General features: G+C 37.1%; 1 protein-coding gene and 1 non-coding gene across 4 annotated transcripts; both read left to right on the top strand.

The window, feature by feature from the left end:
* Positions 1-4,949: 4,949 nt before the first annotated feature.
* On the top strand, positions 4,950-5,023 carry TRNAI-AAU (transfer RNA isoleucine (anticodon AAU)). The gene has a single exon. It is a non-coding gene; the product is annotated as a tRNA-Ile (tRNA).
* A 557-nt stretch (positions 5,024-5,580) lies between these two features.
* ZNF839 (zinc finger protein 839) lies at positions 5,581-17,987 on the top strand. Of its 3 annotated transcripts, none has more exons than XR_015746851.1 (7): positions 5,581-6,132; positions 8,716-9,624; positions 13,192-13,419; positions 13,510-13,602; positions 13,868-14,028; positions 15,002-15,136; positions 16,635-17,987. XR_015746851.1 is itself a non-coding variant. In XM_087952192.1 (7 exons), the coding sequence occupies exons 1-6, from the start codon at positions 5,698-5,700 to the stop codon at positions 15,125-15,127; spliced, it is 1,935 nt and encodes a 644-aa protein (XP_087808318.1). In that variant the 5' UTR covers positions 5,581-5,697; the 3' UTR covers positions 15,128-15,136; positions 16,635-17,987. The 3 variants fall into 3 exon arrangements, 2 of the variants coding, with proteins under 2 accessions (XP_087808318.1, XP_087808319.1); XM_087952192.1 differs by having other exon boundaries at positions 13,510-13,606; positions 13,889-14,028; XM_087952193.1 differs by having other exon boundaries at positions 5,596-6,106; positions 8,714-9,624; positions 13,510-13,606; positions 13,889-14,028.
* The last annotated feature ends 1,654 nt before the right edge of the window (positions 17,988-19,641 follow it).

Genomic DNA, 19,641 nt, shown 5'->3' on the forward strand with positions numbered 1-19,641 from the left:
TTTCAGAATTGCGCATGCGGAGTGTCAATTTACTCCTCGCCCGCCGGCTCCCAGCCCATCTCGGTTTTGCGCATCCTCAGTCGTTACGACTGTCTCAGGAGGGTCGCTTGCAGTGCTTCCTCCCGTGCCGAGTGCGGGTATGCAGTACAGTCTGGGCTTTTTCTTAGGGAGAAATCCGCCATTGGTACTAGTTTAAGGAGGCAACAGAATTGAATATGTTTTTTTCCTGGGAATAAGCTCTGTTCCAGCCGCCCATTAAATAGTGAATTAACCCACTATGTTTTAGTGTAGCGTGGCGTGGAAATCGACCAAGCTCCGTTTTAGTCCATCATTTGATGATTGGCAATGGCCAAAGGGATGCGGGGGTGGGTGGGGTAGGAAATGGCGGGGAGACATAACTGTCCTGCAGGTGTACTTCTGCATGTAGTACTTGCAGACCTAGTGCAGGCTGTGGTTAGGAACCCAATAAATTGGGTGAATTGTACATTCCTATTTTGTTCCCCCTTTTGTGGTAAGCTGTATTATGTAAAGTGCAGGAATGGTCTACATGACAAAGGCACGAGGAAAAACAGATTAAAGCAAAGCACAATCTAGTTCACACCAACACCCCTCCATACCCTTCTAAATTATCTTTGCTTCCACTATCCATACACTTCATATATTGCCTGTTGAACCTCTGAAGATTTCATCAACTCTTTCCAATCAAGCTTTTTTCCAGTGGTCCCTTTCCAGTCTTTACCCATTCACTTTTCCTTTATATTTTCAATTTGCTATTCAGTCATTCATTTTATCTATAAGAAAATATTTATTTTGTATTGACTGCTAACTTTTGTATTTAACCTATGTTCATTCAGAATCCATTCATTCTGGACCCTGCTGATTCTTGTTTTACCATTCAAATAACCAACTCCAGTTGCATTCCCTTTACTGTTACTACAGAGTAGATAGAATCATGTTCTTACATAGATAACTTTTATTGTCATTTTTTGTCATTTTTTACTGTGGGCACACTGGCACACATTACAAATGAAATTCTGTTGCCTGCTGTTAAAAGTCTACACATATATACCTTAACAAACATACAGATGCTACCGTATTTCTTATTTTATATTTTTATTTTATACTATGTTTTATTTTTGGGGGGCTCTGAATAGACATATTAGGGCTTATCTACACCCATACATACACACACACACACACACACACACCAGAGGTGGTATTCAGCAGGTTCTCACCAGTTCTGGAGAACCAGTAGCGGAAATTTTGACTAGTTCGGAGAACCGGCAAATACCACCTCTGACTGGATATTTTACAGTATCCTTCCCCTGCCATGCCCACCAAGCCATGCCCACAGAACCGGTAGTAAAAAAAATTGAATCCCATCACTGACACACACGTGTGTGTGTGTGTGTGTATTAATCACTGTCCATCTTGAATACATATCGGAAAGAGGAAGCTTGAGAATTCACAAGGTTCACATACAGCCATTTTAAATTTTTCAATATTTCTTATAACAAATCACAGGCTGCCCAATTACCTTTCCACCAGCATTTATAAATATTAAAAAAACACTCTCTTTTCCTCCATTTTTACAAACATTCTACACTACCAACTGTTGGAAGAAATATCCTTCTGGGTTCAGTTTCAAGTGGGGAAGAAAGACACTGGAAACATGGTGACTGCTTGGAAAGATGGTTTAACGGTAGACAGGACCACATGGCTTAGAGGTCTAAAGTGAAAAGGATCATCACGTGCTTCAAGATGTTGGGTGAAGGAAAAAAAGGTGCAAGATGCTGAGAGACCCTTGATTTTATACCCTCTGTTGGGATTTGAATTTGAGCTTGTATTCTGATTGGTTGTCAGACTCCCATGGGGCCATGCAGGGGCAACTCTGTAGGTTTGTCCTGAGTCCCAGGCTTGGTTGAGCCTTGCTGGATGAGGATGTAATGAAAGGGCTTTGGGCAATTCCTATTATGGCTTACCTGGAGTAGATTTTTGTTACATAAAATAGACTGGCTCAGGCCAGAGTAATGGCCCATTAGCAAAGGTGGGGGGCTGAGTTTCTGCCTCTGAGTTTCTACTTTTTTTTCGGGGAAATATTCTGCCTTTTTAGTATATCCTAAAAATTTTCATTTTCCTTGGAGGGGGTGGGTTTAAATTCCAACACAACATAAGCAAATTTATTTGACTGCTCTAAGTTTTCACCATTTGAGTATTATTTACAATTGTTCACTCCATTGTACCTGTCAATTGTCTTGGTCTTTGATACATACATTTACAAATCCGTATTCCTGGTTGCATTGTACAATCTGTTCTAACATTCATTGCAAGTCTTGGATTCTCAGGTAACACACAGTATTATCAGCATACAAAAGTGTATGAATTAATATCTCTAACTTCATCACAATAATGTCTTATATGTTTATTCCTACTGGTATATACATGAAACAAGCAAAAAGATATCATGCCTCTACCTTAGTCCTTACTTGTGAATCATTCTCTAAGCATTACATTTATTCTCTTTCATGTTTTGCTTCTATCATATCTGTGGATGATTTTAAGCACAATTCATAAATACATAAATTGGGCCTCATTCTGCAAGAGATAAAACCTGGCTTATCTGAATGAAATGAAAAGGGAAAACAACTAGCCCACTTAATACTCTGATGGAAGATCACCAGGGCATTAGTGCAAAATGAGAAGTGAAAAACATCAAAAATACTGCCAAATCATTACTATAATGCTTTGAAGAAAAGTGCATGCTTCTGCCCATGTAGTTATCGGGAATTGTACCATGGTGTCCACAATTCTCTGGATTTCAGATATCAGATAATTAGAGTTGGAAGGGACCTTGTAGGTTATTTAGTCCGATCCCCCGCCCAAGCAGAAGACCCTACACCATTTCTGCCAAATGGTAGTCCAATCTCTTCTTGAAAGTCTCAAGTGATGATGCTCCCACACCTTCTGAGGGTAAGCTGTTTCATTGGTTGATTGTTCTCACTGTCAGAAAGTTTCTCCTTATTTCCAGGTTAAATCTCTCCTTGTTCAGTTTCCATCCATTGTTCCTTGTCTGGCCTACAGGTGCTTTAGAAAATAGCTTGACCCCTTCCTCTTTGTGGCAGCCCCTCAAATATTGGAAGACTGCTATCATGTCTCCCCTGGTCCTTCTCTTCACCAGACTAGCCATGCCCAGTTCCTGTAATCATTCTTCATATGTTTTATTCTCCAGTCCCCTTATCATTCTGGTTGCTCTTCTCTGTACTTTTTCTAGAGTCTCAACATCTTTTTTTTTATATTGTGGTGACCAAAACTGGATGCAGTACTCTAGGTGTGGTCTTACTAAGGCTTTATAGAGTGGTATTAGTACCTCACTTTATCTCGATTGTATCCTTCTGTTAATGCAATTTAGGATTGCATTAGCTTTTTTGGCTGCTGCTGCACATATTTATTTATTTAGCTGGTTGTCCACTAAGACTCCAAGATCCCTCTCACAGTTACTACTGCTTATTGAGCCTGGTTTCACCCAGTCTGCATGCGTACTTTTGGTTTTTCTTGCCTAAGTGTAGGACTCTACTTTACGTTGAATTTCACTTTGTTAGATACCGCCCAGTATTCTAGTCTGTCAAGATCAGTCTGGATCTTGAACCTATCTTCTTGGGTGTTAGCTATTCCTGCCAGCTTAGTATCACCTGCAAATTTGATAAGTTCCCCTTCTATTCTCTCATCTAAGTCGTTAATGAAGATATTGAAAAGTACTGGGCCTAAGACAGAACTTTGTGCCACTCCACTGCTTACTTTCCCCCATGTAGACTTAGACCCATTAAGGACTACTCGTTGAGTATGGTTTGTCAGCCAATTGCGAATTCATCTGGTGGTGGTTTCACAATTGGCTAACAAACCGTACTCAACGAGTTCTCATAAATTGATGACGTTCCTACAGATAGTCATCAATTTAAGAGCACAACTGGGACCAGAATTCATATCGCTAAGCAAAATGGTTATTAAGTGAATCATCTGATTTTATGATGTTAAGCAAATCACTGCAGTTGTTAAGTAAATCACATGGTCGATAAAGAGATCCAACTTCCCCCATTGACTTTGGTTGTTGGAAATTGGCAGGGACGGTCACAAATGTTGATCATGTGACCCTGGGACGTTGCAACCATCATAAATACATATTGGCTGCCTGCCAAGCATCCACATTTTGATCATGTGACTGGGAATGCTGCAATGGTATGTGTGATGAATGGTCCTAAGTCACTTTTTACCTAGCAGGGGAATTGTAGCTCTGAAAGAATGGTTATAAGTCAAGGAGGTCATGAAACTGACATTATAAACCAGGACAGACTGAAAGAAATCTCAAAGTATTCCTTGAGACTTAGTAATAAGTAAATGTGCACATGAGAATACTGCTTATTTAAATTCAGTAGCAGGACTAACAGAGTGGGTTTATATATTTATCAGATGAAATAACACTAATTATTACTAGCACCAGCTCTGTGATACTAGTAATAGGTTATTTCATTGTAGAACCAGGACTGAAGGGATATTAACTTCAATGTATTGTGTTATTGATTCGCTTTGCTTCATATGCTCCACATATTGAAAAAAAATGTGTAAATGGCATTTTGAAAATTCAAACTTTGAAGCTGTGTGCTGCTGCAAAAAGAACCCCATTTGTGAAGAAATTAGCTGTGAACTTTTCTTTGATAACATTGACAGCATTCTTTACAAAAGAACCTGCAATTGCATGTACCTTTTCCTTTGCTTTGGTGTGGGATTTGTAGTCTGATAAAGAGAACACATAAGTTGTGAAATGCTAAGTTATACAACAGAAAATTAAAATTAAAAGAAAGCAAAGAACTTTTAAAGTAGTTTTTACCCTTCAGAGGCAGTGTTGCTGAGATTTAATAACAGAAAGACAGTAAAATAGAGCAGTTGAGCAAGATGGCCGGTTAGCTCAGTTGGTTAGAGCGTGGTGCTAATAACGCCAAGGTCGCGGGTTCGATCCCCGTACGGGCCATCGGAGTATTTCCTTTTTCGTTGAAATTCTAGTAAATTTTAAATGAATGCTTCATCCACAGCAAAGCCACTTGAATGGCATCCATAAAAATATGCACACATGAAGTTATCAACTGATTTTATTAAAATAATACAGTTGGGCATACATCTTTAATAGCACATCTTCAAGAAACGTGCAAAATACACTGCACAGAAATCTTGCTTTCAATTATGTTGATATTCCGTGTATGTGTGTTAATCTTTAAGCCTCTCCCAGACTTCCTAATAGCTCTCCGTGCAAAACGAGGACATCAAAAGACCTCCGATTTTAGAAACCCCATGAAGCAACTAAATGGAGTTTTGAATCTTTAACAGAGCAGACCGGGTGTTGTTTTGGGCTTTGCCTTCGCAAATTACCAGTCTTAAGAGAAGGCAAGGAAAACGCAACAGCCGGATTCTTTTCCACCGACATCGCTTCTAAAGGCTGCTGAACTTCAACTCCTTTTTTCGGATCGGGAGACGACACCAGATTTGGTCCCCCCGGCAGAGCTCCGGCTGCAGCGCTCCACTTCCTTCTCCGCCCTTCTCGTGACGTACCGCAGCCAGCTCAGAATACCCGCCCGCTCCGGTGTTGCCCGAGTCCTCGATTCCTGAGGCGCGAGATGGGGCCTCCCCCTCCACCGCTTCCCTCCTAAGATGTCTTCTCCGGGCTTCAGGAGCGACGCTGCTGCTGCTGCTGTTGCTGAAGGTCCGGCACCAGGCCTTCCGGCCGAGAGCCCGTTGACGCCGGTCCCTGAATTCCGCTGCGGGAAGCTTCTTCGGGCGCCCGAGGAAATGGCTGGAAAGCTACAAGAAGAGCGGCTCCCTCCACCGGTCAGAAAGGCGACGCAGAAGGCCGAGGACCGTCGTCCCGCCGGGGCTGTCGTATTACCTCAAGGGCAAAGCACCGCCTGGCCCCCTTCCCTCTTGCTGGCTCTGAATTTCAACCCGGCGACTTCCGCCTCTCCTTCGGGGTCTCGTCTGCAGCCGGTCGGCAGCCTGCACAGCTCGTCGCAGCCGGGGCAGGAGAGACCTCAGGAGGCCGGATCCGAGGCAGAGCTTCTTCCTTTGACGGGACCCCTTCTGTCCGAGGTAGAAAGACTGCCATGTTCGTTGATGCGCTTCCCAGGAAATCGTAAACCGAGTCGTGAATGCGAATTGTAGAGCTTGGCTTGGTTTTTATCCCGCGTTCCAGGTGCTGGTTTCAACTTGACCTGCCTTAAAAGAATCCCGGGGATCGTGAAAAGTCATACCACCCCCTCTCGTTCTGCCCTTGTTATTTTCCGCTTGCAACACTGTGTATATCCAGTTTTGGAGATCATATTTCAAAAGCAGTCAGGAATTGCAATGAGTTGAGCGGAAGGCTACCAGGAGGGTGAGGGCACTGGAAACCAAGCCCTTTCAGGAATGAATAAAGGAATTAACTTGCAAAATAAAAAAAAAACTGAGAAGGGAAACATGATAATAAGGATCTATCACACAGAAGAGAGGGGTAGACTTTATTGCCTCCCTGAGGAAATTCTGAATCTGTAGGTTAAAACTCTAAGGGAGTAAGGCTCAGGGTAGATATCAGGAGGTGCTTTGAAACTATTGAGTTCTCCAACAATGAAATGGGCTAACACAGGGTGTCCAACCTTGGCAACTTTAAGACTTGTGGACTTCAACTCCCAGAATCCTCAGCCAGCTTTGCTGGCTGAGGAATTCTGGGAGTTGAAGTCCACAAGTCTTAAAGTTGCCAAGGTTGGACACCCCTGGGCTAACACAAGAAGTTGTGAATTCTCTTTCATGGATGTCTTGAAACAAGCACTCAGTGGTTTGTCAGAAGTGCCCTAGGGCAGCATTTTCCAATTTGGACAATTTTGAGTTGTATGGACCAATTTTCAGAATTCTACTCATATTTACTGGGGATTTCAGGGAGTTGAGGTGCACATACCACAATGTTTCCCAAGTTTGGAAATTCTGCACTAAAGAGGAGTCAGACTAAATGACCCTCTAAGATTCCTTCCAAGTGTATGATTCTGCAGTGTCCTCTTGCTATTTGACATGTTTCTTGTACTGAACACTTAAAACTGAATGAACATATGAATAGGCTCTAATAGAGTCTAGCTAATTCAGTATTCTACACTGAAAAGCCCACAGACTGAGTTCATTCACTACATTGTTACAATTTTACATATTCGTTTTGGGTTGAATGTGATATGAACAATGTAAACATAGCCTGAGCAAACCATAGTTAAAATTACTCATGTCTGAGTGTGAACTAGTCAATTGTTCTTTTGTTGTTACTCTTCAAAATTTACTACAGGTAGTTCTCAATTTACAACCATTTATTTAGTGGTCATTCAAAGTTACAAAGGCATTGAAAAAGTGACATAACCATTTTCATACTTATAAGTGTCACCTGATCAAAATTTTGGCGCTTGGCAACTGCCGTGTATTTATGGCAGTTGTACTGTCCGGGGGTCATGTGATCATTATTTTTAACCTTCCCAGCCAGTATCCAACAAGCAAAAACAATGGAGCAACCTAGATTCACTTAACAATCCCATATTCACTTAATAACTGTAATGTTTCACTTAACTGTGAGAAAATGGTTGTAAAATGGTGCAACACTTACTTAATAGCTGCTTTGCTTTGCAGTAGAAATTTTGGGCTCCATTTTGGTCATAAATTGAGGATTACCTGTACAGTTGTCTGACAGTGAAGATGAATTAATGTACGTTGGGGTGAAGAAAACTTCATTTTACAAATGATCCATAAAGTTAGTATTGTTTTCCACTGGATGTACAGTATCTTCCAAGCCGTATTAGATGCAAGTGTCATTGATTCAGTGACTTGCAAAGTGCAGCTTTTCTCTATTATTATTTTTTATTTTTATGTCAACAATTAAAATGCTGGATCTGTCTGTCTTGATCTGAATTCAGAAGCTCAGAAAGATAGAAAGTGTTAGGGTGCATGGAAAATCTCCAGGGATATCAGGGCAATGGAGTACACTGGGAATTAAAAAACAATCCTATAGGAAGGCAGGGCACACCACTTGCTGCCAGGATAACCACAGATAGTCCTCAATTAATGACCAGTCTCCTAGCAACCATTTCAAATTACAACAGCTACGTACAACCTGTTTTAGAAATTCCAATGGCAGCACACATAGCCTGCAATCACATGATTGTAACCAGCTCACATTTATTAATTTTCATGGCTTTTTGTCATGTGATGACAATTTTCTACTTTTATTTACTAGTTTCTTTGGGGGGAAGGGAGAAATCAATGTTAAAAAGAGGTTCAGTTAACAACTGCTGTGTAGGCTTAACAAATGCAGCATTCGTTTAATGGCCATCACCAAAAAGGTCCTAACATCAGGCACAATCATGTGGTGTCTCCCTTAATGACCACAAGCTTACAACCATGATTCCAGGCACAATTACAGTCATAAGTTGAGGGTTATTTGTACATGGATTTGTTCATGAATTCACCCAATGTTTAATCTGTAGTCTGCATGGGACTTTATTTAAAATGTTGCATAACTAGCAAATTTTTTACTATTTTTGCTCCCCAAAAAGTTTCTAATGTATAGGATCAAAATAAAAGGAAACAATATAATTATAATTAGAAAACGTTTGTTATCAAATCTTTACTTGTTCTTTAATATTTCCTCTCTTTTTTATAAAACAGATGGAAACCACTCATGTCCAAGTAGACTCTGATCAGATAAAAGAGAAGAAAAGTTTGGATTTTGTTTGTGCAACAACTCTGTCTAAAAATATAGCTGGATCTAAAGCAGTTGAGAAGAATTCTAAGCCTCTAGGACTCAGTGCCATTAATCCTGAGATTTTTCAGATACAATCTTTTACAGGCACTGGATCTCAACAATTTTTTTTATGTAATTCTTTTAAACCTACAGTTCAACTACTTCTACCGGCCCCCTTACATCCCCCTGGACAAGTGCCAGTAAGTAAAATAATTACACGTGGGCAAAAACATAAATCCATTACAAAAGATAGAGAAGATTCTTCAAATGTTTTTTTGGTTCCAACTTGTTCAGCAAAAACTCTTATAAATGAAGGGAAGCAACCAAAAGAGCAAAAGATTAAAAAATCACTGAAAGTGACAACTCGTTCTGGGCGGATTTCTCACCCTCCCAAATATAAAGTTAAGGACTACAAATTTATTAAAACAGAAGACTTGGCTGACTGTCACCCATCTGATTCTGATGACTATTCTGAGCTGAGCTTAGAAGATGATGAATGCAACAAAGTAAAGGAAGCATGTGAATTATTAAACCCTTTTAACTATGACCTGCGACCAAAATTGTTTAAGTGTCAAAACTGTGAAAAATCCTACATAGGAAAAGGAGGATTATCACGGCACTATAAAATAAATCCAGGCCATGGGCACCAAGAGACTTCAGAATCTTCTATAAATAGATTTTCTAGAATGACACAACTGGAGTGTGCTGAAAAGGCAAATTGTGAAAGCAACCATCAACCTTCTTCACCTTTACCAGTTACTCTTGCTTTAGTAAGCAAAAATGGACTAACTATAGAATTGGAAAAAAATCTTGAAACAGAAAGTGAACAGCAGGTAATACATATTCTTTGTTAATGCATTTAAAGAGAATGAGCTATAATCCGGTGCTACTACTGGTATTTTAGAGTGATATCCCACCCACTATTTAAAAAAACACTGCTAAACCAATTAATAAAAGGAAAGGATACAAGAAATTAATGAAATAATATTTGCAAAAACATTACATAGATAAAACGAGGAGGAAGGAGTCTGGCTAATTATAAATATAAGAATTCTAAGAAAAATGACTTGCAGGATCCAATCTGGGGCAGTCACTGGGATCAGAGGTTTTGTCTTCTGAGCTTTCAGACTTGTGCTGGAACCAGTCTTCAAGGAACTTCTCTCTAGCCCATCTTCTGGGGCCCATCTTCAGCCTATCTAGCTAGAGAGAAGTTCCCGGAAGATGGGCTCCAGCACAAATCCGAAAGCTCAGAAAACAAACCCTTGGTCCTGGTGACCAACCCAGGTTGGATCCTGCAAGTTTATTCTGGGACACATATATTTGCCTTCATGCATGGGAAAATGACTGTTTGTTGAAATTGCCAATAAAGGAGAATATTTGTAGCTTAGGCTTGAAATCGGATGTCCTTGTGCTCTGTGAGCTTGGTTGCTTTCTTGTAGATGTGTAATTACCCCAATTAATATAATCAGTGCTAGAGATGTTGTACTAGTGACATTATGCAGTTTGAGTAATGAAATGTCTACAAGAAAACAACCAAGCTCAGAGAGCACCTCGTTTGTTGAAATTCCTCTTCCTCAATGTTTTGTCAAAAAAAATTAAATATTAACAATCCATTGATGCAAATCACAAATAGATTGCTTCTTTCTTCAATGTTGTATTCCAAAAGCACAAATCTTGATGTCCAAATTCCAAATATTGTACTAGGAATATAACCAGGAAGCATAGGCATATCATGAATACACCCTATGTGATTCAGAGTTATATAAACCATCTTCTTGGTATCAACTCCAAGTGTAGAAATAGGATAAGTTTAAATCATAATTTAAATTTCCACTTCTTGAGCTGGATCTCCAACAGAAGACTTAGTGGCTAAACAGGTAAGGTAGTCCTTGAGGATTAGCCAGTTAGGGCACCAGGTAACAAACAAGGAGAATTCTAGTCCAGTTTTAGGCATTAAAGTTGGTGGGGTGACTTGGATCTGTCACTCTTTCTCAGCCCAACTCACTTTATAGGTGGTTGTTGTGTGGAATATAGGAGGAAGGAGTATTAGGTATGTTTCTTCTTAGTTATTTATAAAAATAGTAAAGGTGGGATAAAAGAATGCTAAAAAAACCACCCAATGTTACTTATTGTGGTTGTTTAATGATTCGGTCACTTGCAGCTCTTAATGATGACTTAATGAACATCATTTGCCAGGATTGTTTATCAATAGCTGCTTCTTTGTGTTATGTAATCTCATGGGTGTTGTCAGTGATAGTATACAGGTAATCCTCAACAATTGGGACTATGCCTGAATGAATAAAAATGCATGTCTTCAAACTAAGATGCTGGAGGAAATTATCAAGAATCCCTTCAGCCATAGCAAAAGAAAGAATTAAATACTAGATAAAACAAAATGAAACTTTCATTGGAAACATTAACCACAAAACTGAAGTTTAAACATTCTGAGTGCATAATGACTTGTTGGAAAAGTCTATGAAGTTTGCAAAACCAAAGGCAATTAAACAAGCCAACAGAAGACAAAGTACCTATACAAGTAGTCCTGGACTTATGACCAGTCATTTAGCAACTGATCAGAGTAAAGCAATTCACTTAACAACCGCAATTGGAAGAGCTCTTCCAGTTGAGGTTGTTAAGTGAGTATGTAGGTTGTTAAATGGAGTGCCAGGGTGAAGGATGCTCTCCCTGCGCCACCATGCCCAGGTCCACTTAGCCCTGCCTTTTTCTGTAATTGCAGATGCATCCAGCTGATACAAGGTGTGGTCTTCCTACCAAGGTCTACCTTATGCCATCCTACAAGCAGCTCCCATTTGCTGTACCTTTCTAAGCATATCCATATCTTTGCAACTCAATTTTTTAAACTGCAAGCAACTCACGTCTCCATATCTTTCTAACCATCAGAACAGTGATGATTGCTAGATTTCTAGCCCTAGAAAGGAGACAAAATCCCCTGGTGCCCTGATGGAACAGACCTCAGATCCTGAAGGTTTGAGGTCTATTCCTGAAGGCCACCAAGGGATTTCTCCTTGCTGCATGAAGAGGAGGGGAAATCTCCTAACCTAGTGCACTGCAGGAACAGACCTCTAATTCTCCATCCCCTCTCCTTACAACGCACTGAATTTCTAGGGAAGTTGGCAGAGAAGATTGCAAAAAGTGATCACAGGATTGCAGGCCACTTAGCAACTGGTCATAAATGCAAGTCAGCTGCCAAGCACAGCAATGTTTGGGGGTTGGAGCAAACTTTTATGAAAACCAGAATTACTTTACTTGGAAGAGTTGTTAAATGACTGGTCATAAGTCCAGGATGACCTGTATAGCTATTTTGTCTTTTGTTGACTTGATTAATTGCCTTCAATTAATTGCAATTAATTGTTAAACATCAGAGACTTTTCCAACAATCATTATGCACCCAGACATTTTAACTTTAACTTCATGCTTAATGCTTCCAATCAAAATTTCACTTAGTTTCATCTATTACTTAATTATTTCTTCTGTTATGGCTGAAGGGATTCTTGGCAATTTCTTTCAGCATCTTAATTCAAAAACATGCATTTTTAGTTTTTCAGGCATGCTAATGATCCAGCTGTCATATATTAGTCCTGGGAAAACCAGTCTTGATAATACTTCTGTTGTCAGAATATTTCTACACTTTGATATTTTGTCTAGAGCTACTTCATAATCTTTTCCCCAAATGGCAAATGTGCATTTCATGATCATGTCACCATCCCTATGAATTGTTGAGGCCAAGAAGAAAAGTCTGCTAAGGCTTAGCCTCTCAGCCTAGGTTGGTTTTGCCTATTGACACAATTTTGTTTCTTTTTCCTTTGTTCCCACCATTTATGTCCATCTGTTGAATATCAATTTTACAAAGAGCAGGACTTCTTGTTTCTTTTTTAAATGTTCACCAGAAGATCAGCAAATGTTCTTTCATCTTCAACAGAGTCCTTCAGTCTTTTTCACTTCCAGGCATTAAATGTTATTATTTATAGCTTATTTAACATGGTGGTGGTGGGGGGGGCATACATTATTCTAATCTAAAGTTAGGAAGCAAGACAAGAAAGGAATAGTGCTTACCATGTGGTGTGGCAGGAAGCTTTGATGGCTACTGCTTACATAATAATTTGAATGTCAAATATGAAATAAAAATATACAGATTACCACTTCACAATTTGAAAAAGTTTATAACTTTACTGCTGCCACTACATTTTTGCTTTTTGCAATGCCACATGTTTCAACATTTTTTATCTATATCATCGTGTTTTTTTGTTTAAAAAATGCATTTGCTATCTTTGAGAGGTTTTAACTTCCTTATATATGGTGACAGTGCAGATTTGTTACTATAATTTCAAACTGATGAATATATAAAAGCAAAACAATTCTAATGAACTTTTTTTTTTAAGTCTGATATTTCTGCAGAAAATAGAAAGTCTGAAGAACCATATAACATCCATTTGGGGCCTGGAAGAAGAAAACGGCAGAGAAGGTCTTATCAACCAAAGATGTCTAATAGATCAAGATGTTCTACAACATTTAGCAGTCTTGGTCAATTGTCTTCCAATTCTTTTAATAGTATCTCAGCAGAGCATCTTACCAATAGTAGATTTAAAAGAAAAGCTAAGCTAAAAGAGGTATTTTTCCTTTATATTATTATTTATTCTTATTTATCTACATATTAAAATACTTTATGACATTTTTAAATAAATTATGTTCTTTAACAGCTGATTCAGCATTGTACCAATGAAGAATTTATGGAACTGGTGGTTCCACGTTTGACAACTGTTGTTACTGTATTTGAATTCCTACTGATGAAGGCAAGTCTTATATTATACATAAAACCATATTTTCTAGCAAGTAGGAGTAATTTGATCTAATGTCAGCAAGGCAAGTGTGATATTGCCTAAGAGAAAAAGGGATTTCCAAGGAAAGATTCAAAGAGTCTGCTAAATAATATTAGAAAAAGTATATATTTGTAATCAACTGAAGCCAGTTCCATTATAACAGAAATGGAAAAGAAATAAAAGATTGTAAACAAATTGTACAATTTTTATTTGTAAGCTTGCTTATACTTTTATATAGCTTTTGTTTTTGATCAGGCAGAGAAAAAATGTCAAAAAAAAGCAGTCTTTCCAGATGTTTACCAGGAGTTTGAAGAGCTCCATTCAATGGTAAAGAAAATGTATCAAGATACATTTAATAATTCTGAATTAAAGCAACCATTAGAAATAAAAAATCATAAGGTAAGAATAATTCAGATTTTTTTTGTTAGCAAAAGCTTTCTCAGTCAAATTATGCGTAGATAAAATAGATACTGCATTTCCTTCAAAAAGAAAACAATGAAAATACTAGCCATGTGGTTCATAGAAATGATTATTGAAAATATGAGCAATATGGTTGGCAAAGTTTTTTGATCAAATTACTCTATATATGCATTCTTCCATCTTCACATAAACTATGCTGGATCAATATTCTGTCCTATAATGACCATCAATGGTTATAAAGAAAATAAGCAGGATGTGAATACAATAACTTGTCCCAATATAAAGATCTCTGCAAAATTGATCTGCTTAAGTAAAACAGATCGAATGAACACTTATTTTGTTTTGCTGTGCTAAACTAGTCAACAAAGTAAGAATAAAAACATAAAAGATCAAGGCAACCTCAAAACTGATAATCACATAAAGAAAACAATGCCAAAAATGAAGATACTGCTCAAAAGTTTTTCCTTGCCCCTTTTTGGAGGAATTCAAGCACTGACAAACAATACATAGCGTATATGTTGGTCAATCTGGTATACATTTCTCCTTTCACTGTTATTTAATAATTCTTTTAGTCAAACCCTAATCCTAATCTTAACCCACTGTTTTTGATATTTTGTTTAATTCTAAAAACTGGGAAATGTAGGAGAAAAGATATGTGAATATCATGTAAACCATTCTGAAATAATTATTTTTGAAATGGGTGAAGCAGATATTATGACATACTTAATTATTCAACTTGGATTTTCTTTTATTAGTAAGATTCTTGATAAGCCCTGAGTAAATAATTGCATTAGATTTTAGAAAAAGTGTATATAACAAATAGCATATAACAAATAGAGATGCAAAATACAGAGAAAATCCTTGATCACTTTTCATAATTACTATATGAATGACTAGTTATTTTCTACAGGTGGCACTTTCAGTGAAGTTTTTCTTTTTTTCTGTTTAACAGGTAGCTGAATCACTAGGAATTACAGATTGTTGTCTTGAAGTGACAAAGATACAGACAAATTCTTTTCCTGAATGTACTGAATCTACTGATGAGCCTATATTGCTCCATATCTCAGGACAGAAATGAGCAGCTGAGGTATAAAATAAACAAATTTTGTCATGGTAACATGTATATATTTTGCAACATTAAGATGCTTTTATTTTTTATAAATTTATCTTCTGCTAAGTATCAGCAATGGATTGAAAATCATTTATCTTTTTGCAAAATTTGAACTTTGCCTATATTAATAGGGTATAATGCTTTGTTACACGACATTGCTCCTTAATGTTCTCTTAATAATAGAATTAGTATTAGAGTGTTTTCTTTGAGTGAGATAAGGTGTGAATAATCTCTTGCTTTGGATTATAGTTATCCTAATTCCTGCCATTAACCATTTTAGTTGCAGCTAATGGCAATTGTAGTCCAACAATAGCTGTAAGGGCAATCTCCTCTTGCCTGTTTTTTGTTTTGTCTTATGTATTGCAGCTGGAGTAAAAGATATTGAACTTTTGCAAAATCTTCATTTAGCAACCTCAATTGCAATTGGCAACTCTGTGGTTAAATAATTGCTAAGTGAAATTGTGATTGTGCTTATTTATGGCTTTACTTCAGCTTTCCTCGTTGTACAGTTCTGTGAAAGTCAATGTTTACCTCATCATCACTGTGACTGCATATGGTTACTAAATGATAGAAATATTTGATTTGACTGAAAGTTAATATAGCTTTTTAATTGGGCATTGATTATAAGTGGGCAGCTACATAAATGTTTTAAATATAATAAACAGCTATGTTTTAAATTCATGGTTTATACTGAGAGCTGGTTTTTTTAATGTTTTTTAAAATGTAACCTTTACCAGGTTTCTTGATAGAGAATAGAACAGTTGCCTAGGCTTTCACATGGAAGAGGTACCATCAATATTAACAATATTGATCAATAGAATCAGCTGCAGGCCTGGATGGGGCACTAGGTGATAATTCCTGGATTCCTCCATTTATTACTTGCCTGTCTCAGTTGCTTATTGATGGGTTTGAGAATAGATAGGGATTTCCATTCCAAATTTAAACCCCTTATATTATATGAGAAGCCATTCTTCAAGACCTGTGGCCTCTAGAGAATAGAATTCAATCAGGCACAGTGGAATATGGATGAAATGAAAATCACAACCCTGTTTTATGCATGCAAAACACACTTCATGTTTTAGCACTATGACAAAACCAACTGCAGATTCCTGGTGGGGGGCATTTGGAGCAGTTTACAGATATTTCTAAATGAAGAAATAGAAACAGGTGGAGAGGTGCTGGAAATACCTTATGAAGCCTTGTTATGTTCTGGCAGACTTCTTTCACTCCTAGACCCAACAGCTTCATACAGCTTTAAGATTAGTTAGAGATTGTACAATTGCTGTTTCATACATTTACAATTTACATGCCTTTTTCACCTTGGCAAATATTTAAGGTTTTCAATAAAAATACAAAATTTTATGCATAGTGAAAGAAATCTTTCTCTTGCAGTGTTCTATATTCAAAAAGCTATATAATTCTTTAAAATGTGCATTTAAATTACAGCATTTTTGTGTGTTTTCTTATGTTCTAGAACTGTACAGCAAAAATTATTCTGCAAAAATATGGGGGAAAAATATGAATTGCTCCAATCAAGAATTGTGGAAGATAAATACAGATTTATGTGATCGACACACTCAAGAAAAATTGAATATTTACAGCCTTTAAGTACACCAAGATTAGATTATTTGAGATGCCCAACGGACCATAGAGGACATTCACAAGAAGAACAAAGATAAAGTCAAGTTGGGACACAGTAAACAAAATGACTTATTATATCTCTTGAAACATCTGAAAAATACAGTCATCGTTCTCCTTGATTTCTTCATGAAAAAACAGTGAAAATAAAATATATCAAGAACTTAAGAAAAAATGCTGTTAACAAATTTTGAACTTTCTTAAAACTTTAATAATTTCAACAGTATTAAACATCACAGGAGTAGTTCATCAGTTTAGATCTCAGGAAATTGAATAGACCAGCTTCATCCTTCCTTGAAAATATATGACTAATCAATTTAATAGTATTTTAATGGAAGAAAAGTAGAGAATGTACTAAGTACAACATGATGTTGAAGATTATGGAAACTGGGAACTTTTATTGTCAGTATAGGCTTTGCTTCTTCCTGATGCTCTACATTATACATCTGCTTGTAACACAGTTTGCTGCTACTACATTTATACAAATTCTTTTGAAGTTGCAGCACTTTTAACAATACTAAAATTAAGCCATTATAAAAATATTTTGGAAACAGTTTTGAAAGTCTATCTGAAATGTATATTAAACATGAATTGATTCCACAAGCTTGGCAGTATTTAATATATAGCATAAGTTCTAAAAATATCCAGGTTTAGGTGTTACCTCCCCAGAATGATAATTTTGCTAATCTGGTTCTAATAATATTGTTAATCCTCTTCAGGTATTCAGGAGCAGATTGGCCTTTATGATAAAACATGCATTGGGATGCTACCATGCAAGTTTTATTGTTTTGTACTTGCGTTGCCATATTGCCCACAATTACATAACTTACAGAGTTTGCATCATATCACAATGCACTTTGTCACTTTGTCCCTACTTGCACGTGCCTTTGTCTGCATAAGAGGAGATGTATTGGCTTCCTAAGAGTCAATATTCTCATAATGATTGAATGAATCAATTCTGCAGGAAAGCTAGCAGCACTTAAATGAGGGGCGTAATCAGTGGTGCTATAGGGAGTTAATAGAAAATGAACTTCTCCTAAGAGACAAACATGTTGCACCAATTGCTATGGATATATTAATGCTTGACTACCTAAAATACTGTATAAATTTGACAACTGTCAGAATTACTTTAAAAATGAACATTTAAATTCTTGTATATGCTATCCTGAATAAACTTGAAGAAAATGGTGCTTTAGAGATTGCTGTTTCTATGAGATTTCCAATTTAATTTTACTTTTTTAAAATGTAGAAGAGCTTTATTTGAGATTGAAAGTCCTTACAGATTGTTCTTGATCTTGAATCATTTTAACGTTTTAAAGATATCATCTATTCTTGGATAATAAACAGATAACCAAGGTTTTCTTAAATATTTAGTTTACTACATAGAACATCTATAAATGGCTATAAAGGTAAAAATTCATCTACTTCATGTTGTAAGATACATCCTATTGTACATACTTGCAATTGTAAGATATATTCTTAAATTTTCCCAAATCCAAGTTACTCTGAAAACACTTTTAATTCATAGTACCTAGACATTCAAATATTTGGAAGTGAAGAGTTTAACAGTCCATGACATAAAGAAATATAAAAAGTTGAATAATTTATGTCATGCCATATTAGGAATTTTAAAGCTTAAATTAAAATTATGTTTGGTGAAATTTGGAAGGCATATGCACTGATAGACTACATTTGCATTTAATAACACATTTTGGCTTCTTGATGTACATGCTCATATCTGTTCTTCCTAGAAACAGGGAAAATATGGGCAGTTTCCTGGAAGTGTTTTTTAAAAATACGTTGGGTAAACTATGGACTTAGCTTGTTTCTGGAACAAGTCATGATTCCTTAATTGCACTGAATATTAAACTAGCTATGAGGAAGATGCTTGTTACTCATACTTGATTGAAGAGGAGCCAGCTTAATATGCCTCTTGATAAGACATAAGTGAGTTTAGCATGTTATGTACTGGTATATGGCCTTTTAGTTCCTGAGCAAAAGTCTAAGCAACAGCTCCTTTAAAAAAATAATATGGATTAATCCACACAGCTGTGATTTGGAAGTAGCTAAGTATGATCTAGTGCATCATCTCACATAACAGCAATTTTAAACAAATTAGGGAAAGTACTGTATATGCAACACAGTTGTTGAATTCTTTCCAAGTACTATAGCAGTGATTATAGGAGGCATCTCTGTAATTTTTATGTAACCAAGTAATTCATAATGTGCCTGGGGTACAGGATGGAGGGACTAAATGCACCATTCCAAGCACATCTCTCTCTCTCTCTCTCTCTCTCTCTCTCTCTCTCTCAGAGCATTGGATATTTTTTTTCTAGAATTATTTTCTTTGTAAGTTCCCTGCCAGATTTGGTCCATTTTTGAACATGATCTTTCTTTGGCTGGAATCTCCCATTATAGCAAATTTGTCCCCGTTCTCTTCAGGTTTTTGAGTCATCCTGCTGATAATCAAGAGTTCCGATTTCCTTTATATAATCTTTCCAACATTTTGTTGGGATGGAAGAAGTCAAAAGAGATTATAAATACAATCTGAACAGAGACTGACCAGTAACATACTAGGACACTGTCATAAGAGATTCATCTAGCAACTATGTTACCAAAAATGGAAGAGCACAGTGCTGATCTTTACATACCAGGCCACGACTGCATTTCCCTTTTTATTTTCTAGAAATTAATCTCCCTTATCCTGGCTGTATCATACGAGTTGCTTGGTTTTTGAAGGGCTTCAGAATCTTCCTTATTCTGAACCTTGTTTTTTAATTATTTTTTACAATGACTGGAACACTCCCATGTTAAATAGCTGCCCAGGAATTGTTTTGTTTTGG

The sequence above is a fragment of the Notechis scutatus genome, chromosome 1 (genome assembly GCF_049901735.1).
Source record: "Notechis scutatus isolate UNSWTSFEM ecotype Mainland chromosome 1, rNotScu1.2, whole genome shotgun sequence".
Classification (NCBI taxonomy): Eukaryota; Metazoa; Chordata; class Lepidosauria; order Squamata; family Elapidae; genus Notechis; species Notechis scutatus.